Genomic DNA, 17,192 nt, shown 5'->3' with positions numbered 1-17,192 from the left:
GATTTATTTATTTTTTTATGTTGATGTTCCAGGCAATCTAATTTTCTGTGAAGGTATAGGATAGGCAAATATAAGCTTTGGCTTCAGCCTATTCCTTTTTTGGTCATTCTTTTTCTTTTCTTTTATGTGTAAATGTGCATTATTGTATACATATAACATGTACTGTAAAACTGATCACACACAATGGTTGATTGATTTGATTTGATTGATTATATGACCGAAATAAACTTATTTCATTCATTCATTCATTCAAAATTTAAACACTTGGCCGAAGGCCGAATACCGAATATAATATCAAACAAATAGATCCAAATATAATGAAAACAAACAAAAAAAACACACAAAAAAAACCCCAACAAGTGCAAAAACTTTATGAAATATATACACCTCATGGGATGATACAAATAAATAGAAGTAAATACTAATTATAATGGTTTCAAAGCAAGTTGTCTATGAAATTGTGCAACGTAAAAGTAGTAATAGATTTAAAGGTAAAATTGTGAAATTTCTCTAAATAAAATTTTTTTTTAATTTGTTTTACTGTAGTAAACTGTGGTGCCCTTTTGGCATTTACAGTAATGCACCAAAAAAATCTACAGATGTTGATTTGCCATAAAAAAAAAAAAAAAAAAGAAATTGGGAGCGTACTCAGTGGCTTAGTGGTCGTGAGTTCAAACCCCGGCCGAGTTAACCCAAATACTAGGGATGCACCGAAATGAAAATTTGTGGCCGAAGCCGAATAAAATTTAAACGCTTGGCCGAAGGCCGAATACCGAATAATGAATGCAGTTTTTCAAAAAAAAATGTATATTGCATAAATAGCCTCGAATAAATATTTAGACATGTTTTTCAAATAAAGTAATTTTTTATTGAATATTGACATTTTTTTAATATTCCAGTAGCCTTTGCTTTTCAAAAAAAGCACAAAGTTTTTCATTTATATTAGGCCTTCAAACAAAACATGCATTCCAAAAAAAACCAAAGTGCATTAAAGTGGATAAACCCACAACAAATGAATGATTGTCCTTTTGGCAAAAGTCTGCTTAGCCACAGTAGATATGCTAATAATGTAAACAGAAGGCTCAAGTAAATCTCAATAAGTGTGTGCTTGTAACCTCATACACTTATACAGGTAGCCTACACAACAGGCTAATAATGTAAACAGAGGCCCCACTAAATCTCAATAAGTGTGTGCTTGTAACCTCATACACTTATACAGGTAGCCTACACAACAGGCTAATAATGTAAACAGAGGCCCCACTAAATCTCAATAAGTGTGTGCTTTTAACCTCATACACTTATACAGGTAGCCTACACAACAGGCTAATAATGTAAACAGAAGGCTCAAGTAAATCTCAATAAGTGTGTGCTTGTAACCTCATACACTTATACAGGTAGCCTACACAACAGGCTAATAATGTAAACAGAAGGCTCAAGTAAATCTCAATTAGATTAGATTAGATTAGATAGTACTTTATTTATTCCGTCAGGAGAGTTCCTTCAGGAAAATTAACATTTTCAGCACAATCCCATTCAAGTTTAGACAAACATTACAGGGAGACAGAACAGGATCGCTGACGGGTCTGCCGGCTTCTAGCGCCCCTTACAAAAAAGATGAGATAAAGGTAAACAAAGAGGGGGCGGGGGGCGGGGGAATAGAAGATTAAGATTAAATAAAAAAAATCGGTTTTAGCCTGGGCCCTGGAGAGGAGGTGCAGACTGAGGCCAAAGGAAAAAAAAAAAAAACTCATAGCCATGGTACACATCCCTCTTCCATGTGTGTAAGAGGGAAACATCAAACATCAAAGAACACAGAGGACATTAAAGACATTAAAGCAGCAGATACAACAATTGACATTGTGTGCTTGTAACCTCATACACTTATACAGGTACACAACATATCCCAACGTCACTGCACGTTGGTTGATTGCGTCACCGCGTCAAAAACTTGCGTCACACGCCACTATTCGGCCTTGTTTTTAACTCATTCCACCGAAGGCCGAATGTGGCTTTTTTTGCCATATTCGGACGAATATATTCGGTTACCGATTAATCGGTGCATCCCTATTATATATATATATATGTATATATATATATATATATATGTATATATATATATATATATATATATATATATGTATATATATATATGTATATATATATATATATATATATATATATATATATATATACATATATATATATATATATATATATATTAGGGGTGTGGGGAAAAATCGATTCGAATACGAATCGCGATTCTCACGTTGTGCGAATCAGAATCGATTCTCATTTAAAAAAAAAAAAAATGTTTTTAATTTTTTTTAATCAATCCAACAAAACAATACACAGCAATACCATAACAATGCAATCCAATTCCAAAACCAAATCTGACCCAGCAACACTCAGAACTGCAATAAAGACACAAACACCACACAGAACAAACCAAAAGTAGTGAAACAAAAATTAATATTATCAACAACAGTATCAATATTAGTTATAATTTCAGCATAGCAGTGATTAAAAATCCCTCATTGACATTATCATTAGACATTTATAAAAATAATAAAAAACAACAATAGTGTCACAGTGGCTTACACTTGCATGGCATCTCATAAGCTGGACAACACACTGTGTCCAATGTTTTCACAAAGATAAAATAAGTCATATTTTTGGTTCGTTTAATAGTTAAAACAAATTTACATTATTGCAATCAGTTGATAAAACATTGTCCTTTACAATTATAAAAACTTTTTTTTTTTTTTTTTTAATCTACTACTCTGCTTGCATGTCAGCAGACTGGGGTAGATCCTGCTGAAATCTATGTATTGAATGAATACAGAATCCTTTTAAAGATGTAAAAAAAATTTATTTGGGAATGTCCGGCGGACCAGATTTAAACGCTTAACAGGCCGCATGTGGCCCCCCGGGCCTTAATTTGCCCAGGTGTGCTATAAACAGCACACATACTACTATACACAAAGCCTAACCAGGCGGGGTTTTTTTCCCTCAAGGAATTGTGAAATAAAATCATGTCTTCAGAAGATCAACAGTGTACTGAAGCCCAGAACACTCCACATTTCCCCAGTTTTAGTTTAGATAAAAGGAAAGATTGGACTGGCCCACTAGGATCCGTCTTTTATGTCTGTGAACTTTATAGTCTGTACATTTACAGAAATGTGATCATCAAACACCCTAAAGGCCAGAATGAAAGAGTATATAAGAGAATTGACAGTGTGGGTGCCTTCAGTGCTGAATGATGAGCAGAGGCAGAGTTTGGAGTGTTTTCTTTAGCTCACTTTTCATGTTTATGTGCTCACTGTCCACTGTGTCCAGCTGCCTGAAAGCAGGGGACTCCACTGTAGAAATAGCCTGCATGTCTTCGAGCACACACGCTGCAATGACTCTTATCAATGTTCTAAATCCAGCCGCTGTGTGTCTCTCTTTACGGGCTTCGTCGAAGCATGTTGCTTTTGTAGCTGTTTCAGCAGATTTGAATTGCTGTTTTGGCCAGTAGATAGGATCTTTGATCCAAGACACAACTTGCATTTAACTAAAATGTTCTTTTCTTTTTGCTCGACAAAAGAAAGGTAGTGAGAATATCTCCACGTTAAGAAACTTGACCGATTGAAAAGCTTAAAGTCCTACTGAAATGAGATATTCTTATTTAAACGGGGACAGCAGGTCCATTCTATGTGTTATACTTCATCATTTCGCGATATTGCCATATTTTTGCTGAAAGGATTTAGTAGAGAACATAGACGATAAAGTTTGCAACTTTTGGTCGCTAATAAAAAAGCCTTGCCTGTACCGGAAGTAGCAGACGATGTGCGCGTGACGTCACGTGTTGTGGAGCTCCTCACATCTGAACATTGTTTACAATCATGGCCACCTGCACCGAGAGCGATTCGGACCGAGAAAGCGACGATTTCCCCATTAATTTGAGCGAGGATGAAAGATCCGTGGATGAGGAAAGTAAGAGTAAAGGACAAGGAAAAAAATAAAAATAAAGGCAAGGGCAGTGGGAGCGGTTCAGATGTTATTAGACACATTTACTAGGATAATTCTGGAAAATCCCTTATCTGCTTATTGTGTTTCTAGTGTTTTAGTGAGGTTATATGGTCGTACCTGTACAACCTGAAGGTCGGTTCCCGCACCTTTCTTCAGCACCAGTCGACGGGTGGTGGCGATGCCCATCTCTGCCCTTTGCAAGGGACCCTCTTCGAAACACGATCCATCAAAATGATCGCTGCATAATGCACCGTACTTTGTGTGTGTGGTCCAATCCAACCGTGTTCGCTCGACCGCTCTGTTCCATAGTAAAGCTTCACCTTCGGGAATGTAAACAATGAAACACCGGCTGTGTTTGTGTTGCTAAAACCGGCCGCAATACACCGCTTCCCACCAACAGCTTTCTTCTTTGATGTCTCCATTGTTAATTGAACAAATTGCAAAAGATTCAGCGACACAGATGTCCAGAATACTGTGGAATTATGCGATGAAAACAGATGACTTAATAGATGGGAACGATGCTGGAACAAAATGTCCTCTACACGCGTCATCATACCGAGACATTTCAGCAAGATTTTTCGGCGCGAAATTTAAAATTGGAATTTAGTAAACTTGGCATGTGTTGCAATGTTAATATTTCATTATTGATGTATAAACTATCAGACTTCGTGGTCGCTAGTAGTGGCTTTCAGTAGGACTTTAACATGCCGCTAAGACCGATTTTTTTATTTTATTTTAATCTTCTATTTTTTTCTCCTATTCCCCCCCCCCTTGTATCTCACCTTTTTTGTAAGGGGCGCTGGAAGCCGGCAGACCCGTCAGCGATCCTGTTCTGTCTCCCTGTAATGTTTGTCTGATCTTGAATGGGATTGTGCTGAAAATTTTAATTTTCCTGACGGAATAAATAAAGTACTATCTAATAAATAAAATAAAAGATAAATGGGTTGTACTTGTATAGCACTTTTCTACCTTCAAGGTACTCAAAGCGCTTTGACACTACTTCCACATTTACCCATTCACACACTGATGGAGGGAGCTGCCATGCAAGGCGCTGACCAGCACCCATCAGGAGCAAGGGTGAAGTGTCTTTGCTCAAGGACACAACGGACGTGACGAGGTTGGTACTAGGTGGGGATTGAACCGGCGTCCCTCGTGTTGGGCGGCATAGCTCGGTTGGTAGAGCGGCTCGGTTGGTAGAGCGGCCGTGCCAGCAACTTGAGGGTTGCAGGTTCGATTCCCCCTTCCGCCATCCTAGTCACTGCCGTTGTGTCCTTGGGCAAGACACTTTACCCACCTGCTCCCAGTGCCACCCACACTGCTTTAAATGTAACTTAGATATTGGGTTTCACTATGTAAAGCGATTTGAGTCACTAGAGAAAAGCGCTATATAAATATAATTCACTTCACTTCACTCTCCCACTGCGCCATGCCGTCCCTATAATTAATCAATTCATGGTAGTTGTAGTGGTAGTTCAGGGGTTGGGCTTGGCCCCTTAGTTCCAGTGAAATTAACTTTGAATGCTCCAGGACACCAAAACATTTTGGACAATTCCATGCTCCCAAACTTATGGGAACAGTTTGGAGAGGCCCCCTTCCTTGTCCAACATGACTGTGCACCAGTGCACAAAGACATGGATTACAGAGTCTGGTGTGGATGAACTTGACTGGCCTGCACAGAGTCCTGACCTGAACCCAATAGAACACCTTTGATATGAATTAGAACGGAGACTGAGAGCCAAGTCTTCTCGGCCAACATCACAATACAAAGTTCCTGCAGTCCTGGGTTCAAATCCAGGCTCGGGATCTTTCTGTGTGGAGTTTGCATGTTCTCCCCGTGAATGCGTGGGTTCCCTCCGGGTACTCCGGCTTCCTCCCACTTCCAAAGACATGCACCTGGGGATAGGTTGATTGGCAACACTAAATGGTCCCTAGTGTGTGAATGTTGTCTGTCTATCTGTGTTGGCCCTGCGATGAGGTGGCGACTTGTCCAGGGTGTACCCCGCCTTCCGCCCGATTGTAGCTGAAATAGGCGTCAGCGCCCCCCGCGACCCCGAAAGGGAATAAGCAGTAGAAAATGGATGGATAGGATGGATGCTCCAGGACACCAAAACATTTTGGACAATTCCATGCTCCCAAACTCATGGGAACAGTTTGGAGAGGCCCCCTTCCTTGTCCAACATGACTGTGCACCAGTGCACAAAGCAAGGTCCATAAAGACATGGATGACAGAGTCTGGTGTGGATGAACTTGACTGGCCTGCACAGAGTCCTGACCTGAACCCAATAGAACACCTTTGATATGAATTAGAACGGAGACTGAGAGCCAAGTCTTCTCGGCCTACATCAGTGTGTGACCTCACCAATGCGCTTTTGGAAGAATGGTGGAAAATTCCTATAAAGACACTGCGCAACCTTGTGGACAGCCTTCCCAGAAGAGTTGAAGCTGTAGTAGCTGCAAAAGTTGGACCGACTTCATATTTTGGTGTCCCCAACCTGTATCGGTTGGGGACATCTCTACGCTGCTGATCCGCTTGAGATGGTTTCCTGTGGACGGGACTCTCACTGCTGTCTTGGAGCCACTATGGATTGAACTTTCACAGTATCATGTTAGACCCGCTCGACATCCATTGCTTTCGGTCCCCTAGAGGGGGGGGGGTTGCCCACATCTGAGGTCCTCTCCAAGGTTTCTCATAGTCAGCATTGTCACTGGCGTCCCACTGGATGTGAATTCTCCCTGCCCACTTGGTGTGAGTTTTCCTTGCCCTTTTGTGGGTTCTTCCGAGGATGTTGTAGTCGTAATGATTTGTGCAGTCCTTTGAGACATTTGTGATTTGGGGCTATATAAATAAACATTGATTGATTGATATTGAACCTTATGGGTTAGGAGTGGGATTGCACTTCAAGTTCATATGAGAGTAAAAGCAGGTCATATCTAATCTAATAATGTGGCCTTGATCAGCCCAGGTTTGAGCTAAATGGAGGTTCTGGCGCCCCCTGTTGTTGTGGATGTGAACCGGCGCCCCCTGTGTTCCAGCGTGGAGTGGCTGGTGGTGGACGAGTCGGACAAGCTCTTCGAGGACGGCAAGAACGGCTTCAGGGATCAACTGGCCACCGTCTTCCTGGCCTGCTCCGGCGCCAAGGTGCGCAGGGCCTTCTTCAGCGCCACCTGCACGCCGGACGTGGAGCAGTGGTGTCGCCTGAACCTGGATAACCTGGTCTCTGTCAACATCGGACCCAAGTAAGTTCAGCGCGGCGGCGGCGGACGCCACGTCACTAAGTCTTTCCCCGTGTCAGGAACACGGCGGTGGAGTCGGTGGAACAGCAGCTGTTGTTCGTGGGGACGGAGGGCGGCAAGCTGGTGGCAGTGCGCGACATCATCAAAAAGGTTCGGACTCCCCGCCCGACGCCCAAGGCCGATCCTCACCTCGTTCTTCCCTCAGGGCGTCCTGCCTCCCGTCTTGGTGTTCGTCCAGTCCATCGAGCGCGCGCGCGAGCTTTTCCACGAGCTGGTCTACGAGGGCATCAACGTGGACGTGATCCACGCCGACCGCACGCAGCAGCAAGTACGACGAGTGCGGCCGACTGCCACAGGAAACGAAAAAAAAAATTAAAATGCTAACCCTCTTCTTTTGTGCCGTAGCGGGACAACGTGGTCCAGAGCTTCCGCAGCGGAAAGATCTGGGTGCTGATCTGCACGGCGCTGCTGGCTCGTGGAATCGACTTCAAAGGAGTCAACCTGGTGCTCAACTACGACTTCCCCGCCAGCGCCGTGGAATACATCCACAGAATAGGTCGACCCCACACGCCCCACTCTATTTACTTTGCCTTTTCTATGGCCCACTCCTATGATATTGGGCCAATGTCCAAAATATGGCGTATAACCATACTTGCCAACCCTCACGATTTTCCCGGAAGACTCCCGAATTTAAGTGCCCCTCCCGAATTTTTTTCCGATTTCCACCCAGACAACCATTTAGCGTTAACTATTATGTATGTCTCCGTTATCCATAACCCATAAAGTAGGCGGGCACGGGGCTATTTCTCAGCGTGTGTTTATTCCAGCCGGCACGTTAATACACTGGCACACAACATCCGCATTCCCAACATGCATTGCTTCAAAAGTACGGCAAGTAGTAATGTCCAAAAACGTGACAGAAACGAAACAAAAGAACGAAAAAGAAGTACGCTTCCAAGTTCCAAAATGATTGGGAAAAAATGATTTCCGTTCATCCAGGACAGCTCGAAGGGGAAGGTGGTATGCTGCCTGCAAATTTTGTAGATCGGACTTCTCCGAACGGATATACTCATTCATGAATGGAATGTATATATATATATATATATATATATATATATGTATGTAGGTGTGGGAAAAAATCACAAGACTACTTCATCTCTACAGAAGTGTTTCATGAGGGGTTCCCTCGATCATCAGGAGATGATTGAGGGAACCCCTCATGAAACACTTCTGTAGAGATGAAGTAGTCCCCCTCATGAAACAGTTCTGTAGAGATGAAGTAGTCTTGTAATTTTTCCCACACCTACATATTGCGCTCTACCACGGTATCGAGCACTATTCTCTGGATAATCCAATCAAGACATATATATATATATATACATATATATACAGGTGCTGTTCATATTATTAGAATATCATGAAAAAGTTGATTTATTTCAGTAATTATATTCAGAATGTCAAACTTACATATTATATCAATTCATTACACACATAGTGATATATTTGAAATGTTTATTTTTTTTAATTTTGATGTGTGAATGTGTGTTTGAGTGTTGTCTGTCTGTGTTGGCCCTGCGATGAGGTGGCGACTTGTCCAGGGTGTACCCCGCCTTCCGCCCGATTGTAGCTGAGATAGGCGCCAGCGCCCCCCGCGACCCCGAAAGGGAATAAGCGGTAGGAAATGGATGGATGGATGATTAGTACTGACAATTACTGAAAATCCCAAATTCAGTATCTCAGAAAATTAGAATATTAGTTACGACTAGTACCAAAAAATATTTTTTTAGAAATGTGGGCCAACTGAAAAGTATGAACATGGAAAGTTTCAGCATGTACTTGGTTGCAGCTCCTTTTGCCTGAATTGCTGCAGCAATACCAATACGGCGTGGCATGGAGTCCACCAGTCTGTTGCACCCTCAGGTGTTATGAGAGCCCAGCTTGCTTTAATAGTGGACATGGCACCATTACCCATTGTGGAAATTTGACACTGGACTTCAGGCAACGTCTTCCTCCAGACTCTGGGACCTTGATTTCCGAAGGAGATAGAAAATTGACTTTCATCTGAAAACATAACTTTGGACCACTCAGCAGCAGTCCAGTCCTTTTTGTCTTGAGCCCAGGCGAGACGCTTTTGACGTTGTCTCTTATTCAAGAGTGGCTTCACACAAGGAATGCGACAGCTGAAGCCCATATCTTGCATACGTCGCTGCGTGGTGGTTCTTGAAGCACTGACTCCAGCTGCAGTCCACTCTTTGTGGATCTCCCCCACATTTTTGTTTGACAATCCTCTCCAGGGCGCGGTTATTTCTCTTGCTTGTACACTTTTTTCTACCACATCTTTGTCTTCCCTTGGCCTCTCTATTAATGTGCTTGGACACAGAGCTCTGGGAACATCCAACCTCTTTGGCAATGACCTTTTATGTCCTGCCCTCCTTCTTTAAAGTATCAACGGTCATCTTTTGGACAGTTGTCAAGTCAGCAGTCTTCCCCATGATTGTGTGGCATACAGAATCAAAACGAGAGACCATTTAAAGGCTTTTCCAGGTGTTTTGAGTGAGTTAGCTAATTAGAGTCTGGCACCAGGTGTCTTCAATATCTGACCTTTTCATCATATTCAAATTTTCTGAGATGTTGAATTCAGGGTTTTCATTGGTTGTCAGCGATAATCATCTCCTTTTTGGCAAAAAAAACACTTGAAATGTATCGGTCTGTTTGGAATGAATGTATACATTCTACAAGTTTGACTTTCTAAATGGAATTAATGAAATAAATCAACTTTTTCATGATATTCTAATAATATGACCAGCACCTGTATGTATGTATGTATGTATGTATGTATATATATATATATATATATATATATATATATATATATGTATGTATGTATGTATATATATATATATATATATATATATATATATATATATATATATATATGCATACATACACATACTGTGTATATATATTATATATATACATATATATATATAATATATATACACAGTATGTGTATGTATGTATATATATATATAATATATATATATACACAGTATGTGTATGTATGTATATATATATATAATATATATATATACACAGTATGTGTATGTATGTATATGTATATATATATATATATGTATGTATGTATATATACATACATATATATGTGTATATATATATATATATATACATATATATATATATATATATGTATGTATGTATATATACATACATATATATGTGTATATATATATATATATATATACATATATATATATATATACAAAGAAATATTTGAAAATATATATACTCCCCCCCATCTCCCGAATTCGGAGGTCTCAAGGTTGGCAAGTATGCGTATAACGACATTCTTTTCAAACAGTCCAAAGTTTCATAAAAGACGTGAAATGATTCCATTGTCGTCTCTCTCGCTCTTCCTCAAGGTCGTACGGGTCGGGCTGGACGTCAAGGGAAGGCCATCACTCTCTTCACCGAGGACGACAAGCCGCTCATACGCAGGTACCACGCGCTCGGAAAAATACACAAAGGGTGTCCAAAGTGTTCTAAAATTACTTATCACTGGGGAAAAAAAACATAGAAAGTGAAATAAAAGAACAAACAGAAGTGCTAGAAGAAAATGTTGACTCTAATCACTAGAATTGTCCGATAATAACAGACTGCCGATATCATTGGCCGATAAATGCTTTAAAATGTAATATCAGAAATTATCGGTATCGGTTTCAATTAGTAAAATGTATGACTTTTGCGTGCCGACCCAATCACATAATATCTGCGGCATTTCACAGATATTATGGTCAACAGCCATACAGGTCACACTGAGGGTGTCCGTATAAACAACTTTAACACTGTTACAAATATGTGAACCCACACCAAACAAGAATGACAAACACATTTTGGGAAGAACATCTGCACCGTAACAAAACATAAACACAACAGAACAAATACCCAGAACCCCTTGCAGCACTAACTATTCCCAGATGCTACAATATACTTTTAGCCCGGATCAGTTGGTCAGCTTACCTTAGGGCTCTAGACGAGGTATGATGGTGCAGAAGCCAGGGCCAGACCATTTAAAAACAATTAAAAAGTCATTTAAAATCAATGCGGTGACGGACAGGGAGCCAGTGGAGTGAGGCCAGGACTGGGGTGATGTGCTCGTGTTTTTTGGAGCATATTGCCATGCTCAGTGGCGTAGTGGTTAGAGTGTCCGCCCTGAGATCGATAGGCCGTGAGTTCAAACCCCGGCCGAGTCATACCAAAGACTATAAAAATGGGAGCACTTACCTCCCATCAAGGGTTGGAATTGGGGGTTGAATCACCAACAATGATTCCCGGGCGCGGCCACTCCTGCTGCTCACTGCTCCCCTCACCTCCCAGGGGGTGATCAAGGGTGATGGGTCAAATGCAGAAAATAATTTTGCCACACCTAGTGTGTGTGTGACAATCATGGGTAATTTAACTTTTAGCTATGAACACACACACACACACATCCTTGTATTTTTTACCTTCTTGGGACCTCTGAAAAATGCCACCCTTTCTAGATATATAAAGATTTGTATTTACAACATTATTATACACACAAACTATGCAAATATAAAAAAAGTTAGTTTTTAGTTCAATCATATTTTTTTATTATTTTTGTTTGTAACTTGTATGAGGGGGCGACTTGTCCAGGGTGTAAAACGCCTTCCGCCCGATTGTAGCTGAGATAGGCACCAGCGCCTCCCGTGATTCCAAGGGAAAAAAGCGGTAGAAATGGATGGATGGATGGGTTTGTAACTTGTTTTTAATCATTATTTACTTCAAGTTATTACAATATGTTTTATTTACATATTTAAAACATTTTTTTTAATAAATTTTGGGCAAAGGGGGTGCATTTAAATTTCTTACACAGACTTGTTATTACATATGTTGGCCAGAGGGGGGGAGCACTTTTTACACATATCTCTTATGTTTGACTGCCATCTACTGGTCACACTAATCGTTACACCGTGCACCAAATAAATTTGCTTCGAGGTCGGTAAGCAAAACCAGAATGATTCCGTACATAAGGCGCACCGGGTTAAAAGTCGCACCGTCAAGTTTTGAGAAAATAAAAGGATTTTAAGTGAAGTGAGGTGTGAAGTGAATTATATTTATATAGCACTTTTCTCTAGTGACTCAAAGCGCTTTTACATAGTTATTTCATATGTTGACCAGAGGGAGGAGCACTTTTCACACGTATCTCTTATGTTTGACTGCCATCTACTGGTCACACTAATCGTTACACCGTGCACCAAATAAATTTGCTTCGAGGTCGGTAAGCAAAACCAGAATGATTCCGTACATAAGGCGCACCGGGTTAAAAGTCGCACCGTCAAGTTTTGAGAAAATAAAAGGATTTTAAGTGAAGTGAGGTGTGAAGTGAATTATATTTATATAGCACTTTTCTCTAGTGACTCAAAGCGCTTTTACATAGTTATTTCATATGTTGACCAGAGGGAGGAGCACTTTTTACACATATCTCTTATGTTTGACTGCCATCTACTGGTCACACTAATCCTTACACCGTGTACCAAATAAAATTGCTTCGAGGTCGGTAAGCAAAACCAGAATGATTACGTACATAAGGAGCACCGGGTTACAAGGCGCACCGTCAAGTTTTGAGAAAATAAAAGGATTTTAAGTGAAGTGAGGTGTGCAGTGAATTATATTTATATAGCGCTTTTCTCTAGTGACTCAAAGCGCTTTTACATAGTTATTTCATATGTTGACCAGAGGGAGGAGCACTTTTTACACATATCTCTTATGTTTGACTGCCATCTACTGGTCACACTAATCCTTACACCGTGTACCAAATAAAATTGCTTCGAGGTCGGTAAGCAAAACCAGAATGATTACGTACATAAGGCGCACCGGGTTACAAGGCGCACCGTCAAGTTTTGAGAAAATAAAAGGATTTTAAGTGAAGTGAGGTGTGAAGTGAATTATATTTATATAGCACTTTTCTCTAGTGACTCAAAGCGCTTTTACATAGTTATTTCCTATGTTGACCAGAGGGAGGAGCACTTTTCACACATATATCTTATGTTTGACTGCCATCTACTGGTCACACTAATCCTTACACCGTGTACCAAATAAAATTGCTTCGAGGTCGGTAAGCAAAACCAGAATGATTACGTACATAAGGCGCACCGGGTTACAAGGCGCACGGTCAAGTTTTGAGAAAATAAAAGGATTTTAAGTGAAGTAAGGTGTGAAGTGAATTATATTTATATAGCACTTTTCTCTAGTGACTCAAAGCGCTTTTACATAGTTATTTCATATGTTGACCGGAGGGAGGAGCACTTTTTACACATATATCTTATGTTTGACTGCCATCTACTGGTCACACTAATCCTAACACCGTGCACCAAATAAAATTGCTTCAAGGTCGGTAAGCAAAAACCAGAATGATTACGTACATAAGGCGCACCGGGTTAAAAGGCGCACCGTCAAGATTTGAGAAAATAAAAGGATTTTAAGTGAAGTTAGGTGTGAAGTGAATTATATTTATATAGCACTTTTCTCTAGTGACTCAAAGCGCTTTTACATAGTGACATTTAAAATAGTGTGAGTGGCACTGGGAGAAGGTGGTTAAAGTACCTCGCTCAAGGACACGACAACAGTGACTAGGATGGCGGAAGCGGGAATCGAACCCGGAACCCTAAAGTTGCTGGCACGGCCACTCTACCCACCAAGCCATATTGCGTCTTATAGTCCGGAAAATACGGTATTTTTGACACACGAGTGAGAGTTTTAAGTGCTATTTATATTTATTTGACAATTTGTAATCAAAAAATCAATTTTGACAAATTTTGGGGGGGAAATATTACATATTTTTTGCCATAAAAAGCAAAAATGGCATAAAACACTTAAGTTGATCTTGACTTAAGTGTTGAATAAATGGAATTTAAAAAAAGATGATAATATAAGAGCTATTTTTTCACATTAGTGGGTCACAAAAACAACGCAAACAAGTCCTGCTCGAAGTGCGGATAATTCAAAATCTGTCATTTTTTAAATTCTTGGCCAGCGTTAAATAAAAGCAGAACGTTACCGGCAGACAAAAAGAGGTAGACATACTTTTCTAGAACTGAGGCGCCTCCGGGAAGCCTTAAAGGTTATAAAAAAAACATCCATATATTGTAGTGGTTTTGAAAATAAATATCAAAATGGCCCCCGCATTTTTTATTTGTCAGTGTGCAGCCCCCAGTTAAAAAATAGTTTGGACACCTGCAATATGTCATGTACAAACCTGTTTCCATATGAGTTGGGAAATGGTGTTAGATGTAAATATAAACAGAATACAATGATTTGCAAATCCTTTTCAAGCCATATTCAGTTGAATATGCTACAAAGACAACATATTTCATGTTCAAACTCATAAACTTTTTTCTTAATGCAAATAATCATTAACTTTAGAATTTGATGCCAGCAACACGTGACAAAGAAGTTGGGAAAGGTGGCAATAAATACTGAAAAAGTTGTGGAATGCTCATCAAACACTTATTTGGAACATCCCACAGGTGTGCAGGCTAATTGGGAACAGGTGGGTGCCATGATTGGCTATAAAAACAGCTTCCCAAAAAATGCTCAGTCTTTCACAAGAAAGGATGGGGCGAGGTACACCCCTTTGTCCACAACTGTGTGAGCAAATAGTCAAACAGTTTAAGAACAACCTTTCTCAAAGTGACATTGCAAGAAATTTAGGGATTTCAACATCTACGCTCCATAATATCATCAAAAGGTTCAGAGAATCTGGAGAAATCACTCCACGTAAGCGGCATGGCCGGAAACCAACATTGAATGACCGTGACCTTCCATCCCTCCCTATATAAAAAACCGACATCAATCTCTAAAGGATATCACCACATGTGTTCAGGAACACTTCAAAAAACCACTGTCACTAAATACAGTTGGTCGCTACATCTGTAAGTGCAAGTTAAAGCTCTACTCTGCAAAGCGAAAGCCATTAATCAACAACATCCAGAAACACCGCCGGCTTCTCTGGGGCCGGACTGATGCAAAGTGGAAAAGTGTTCTGTGGTCTGACGAGTCCACATTTCAAATTGTTTTTGGAAATAGTCGACATCAAGTCATCCGGACCAAAGGGGAAGCGAACCATCCACGCAAAGTTCAAAAGCCAGCGTCTGTGATGGTATGGGGGTGCATTATTGCCCAAGGCATGGGTAACTTACACATCTATGAAGGCACCATTAATGCGGCATGGCCGGAAACCAACATTGAATGACCGTGACCTTCAATCCCTCAGAAGGCAGTGTATCAAAAACTGACATCAATCTCTAAAGGATATCACCACATGGGCTCAGGAACACTTTAGAAAACCACTGTCACCAAATACAGTTTGTCGCTACATCTGTAAGTGCAAGTAAAAGCTCTACTATGCAAAGCGAAAGCCATTTATCAAAAACATCCAGAAATGCCGCCGGCTTCTTTGGGTCCGAGATCATCTAAGATGGACTGATGCAAAGTGGAAAAGTGTTCTGACGAGTCCACATTTCAAATTGTTTTTGGAAATATTCGACATCGTGTCATCCGGACCAAAGGGGAAACGAACCATCCAGACTGTTATCGATGCAAAGTTCAAAAGCCGGCATCTGTGATGGTATGGGGGTGCATTAGTGCCCAAGGCATGGGTAACTTACACATCTGTGAAGGCACCATTAATGCTGAAGGGTACATACAAGTTTTGGAACAACATATGATGCCATCCAAGCGCCGTCTTTTTCATGGACGCCCCTGCTTATTTCAGCAAGACAACGCCAAGGCACATTCAGCACGTGTTACAACAGCGTGGCTTCGTAAAAAAAGAGTGCGGGTACTTTCCTGGCCTGCCTGCAGCCCAGACCTATCTCCCATGGAAAATGTGTGAAGCGTAAAATAGGACAGCGGAGACCCCGGACTGTTGAAGGACTGAAGCTCTACATAAAACAAGAATGGGAAAGAATTCCACTTTCAAAGCTTCAACAATTAGTTTCTTCGGTTCCCAAATGTTTATTTAGTGTTGTTAAAAGAAAAGGTGATGTAACAGTGGTGAACATGCCCTTTCCCAACTACTTTGGCACGTGTTGCAGCCTTGACATTCCAAGTTAATGATTATTTGCAAAAAAAAAATTACGTTTTGGAGTTTGAACATCAAATATGTTGTCTTTGTAGCATATTCAACTGAATATGGCTTGAAAAGGATTTGCAAATCATTGTATTCTGTTTATATTTACATCTAACACAATTACCCAACTCATATGGAAACGGGGTTTGTAATAATTTCATCAAATTCAAAATGGATCGTTTTTTACCTTTGCTAACAGCATCGCTAAAATCATCAAACAAGCTGGCTGTCCGGTGCCAGACTACATGATTGGCTTCAAGAAGTTACACAGGTACTACTACTACTATTAGTACTTATTGTAGTCCACTCTGGAAGTAACCGCCTTGTTTTGGTGTTTAGCAAAACGAGGAGGCGGCTTACCAAGAAACCCCCAGAGAGGAGCAGCATTTCCACCACGCCTCGCATCCTCATGAAGAACGCGCCAAAGTCCAAACCAGCCAAGAAAGCAGCGGGCGGGACTCAGGCAGCAAAAGCGCCACAAAACACCGCCGGGAAGCAAAAGAGGAAGGAGAAAAAGAAGAAAGAAAACGGAGAACGTGAGGAAAAACCTGCAAACGCCGGCACAGGACTCAAAGTGACCAAGTTGGGTGAGGAGGGAAGAAAAAAATGGACTTTATAAAACAAATGCACTAAACATTTGTCATCTTCCGCAGGAAAGAAGAAGAAAGGTCAAGCAGAGGACAAAACAAAATAGTCTGAGAAGACAGACGAGGACTTTACAAAAGGTTTTTCTATCCATATTTCATCTTTTGAAGAATAAACTTTATATTCCAATGTT

At 40.7% G+C, this 17,192-nt stretch overlaps 1 protein-coding gene across 1 annotated transcript in view; it reads left to right on the top strand.

Annotated features, from left to right (window-relative positions):
* The window catches only part of ddx52 (DEAD (Asp-Glu-Ala-Asp) box polypeptide 52), a 47,221-nt gene extending 30,029 nt beyond the window's left edge, over positions 1 to 17,192 (top strand). The window contains exons 8-15 of the mRNA XM_061899383.1: positions 7,045 to 7,248; positions 7,305 to 7,395; positions 7,451 to 7,573; positions 7,651 to 7,801; positions 10,686 to 10,761; positions 16,614 to 16,685; positions 16,754 to 17,001; positions 17,068 to 17,192. Of these exons, the coding sequence (XP_061755367.1) occupies positions 7,045 to 7,248; positions 7,305 to 7,395; positions 7,451 to 7,573; positions 7,651 to 7,801; positions 10,686 to 10,761; positions 16,614 to 16,685; positions 16,754 to 17,001; positions 17,068 to 17,108 (1,006 nt within the window). The 3' untranslated portion in view covers positions 17,109 to 17,192. The remainder of the gene's footprint in view (positions 1 to 7,044; positions 7,249 to 7,304; positions 7,396 to 7,450; positions 7,574 to 7,650; positions 7,802 to 10,685; positions 10,762 to 16,613; positions 16,686 to 16,753; positions 17,002 to 17,067) is intronic.

Source organism: Nerophis ophidion, linkage group LG04 (genome assembly GCF_033978795.1).
Source record: "Nerophis ophidion isolate RoL-2023_Sa linkage group LG04, RoL_Noph_v1.0, whole genome shotgun sequence".
In the NCBI taxonomy this organism is placed as follows: Eukaryota; Metazoa; Chordata; class Actinopteri; order Syngnathiformes; family Syngnathidae; genus Nerophis; species Nerophis ophidion.
Note: the sequence above shows the minus strand (reverse complement) of the source record. Positions and strands in the feature narration are given on the sequence as shown.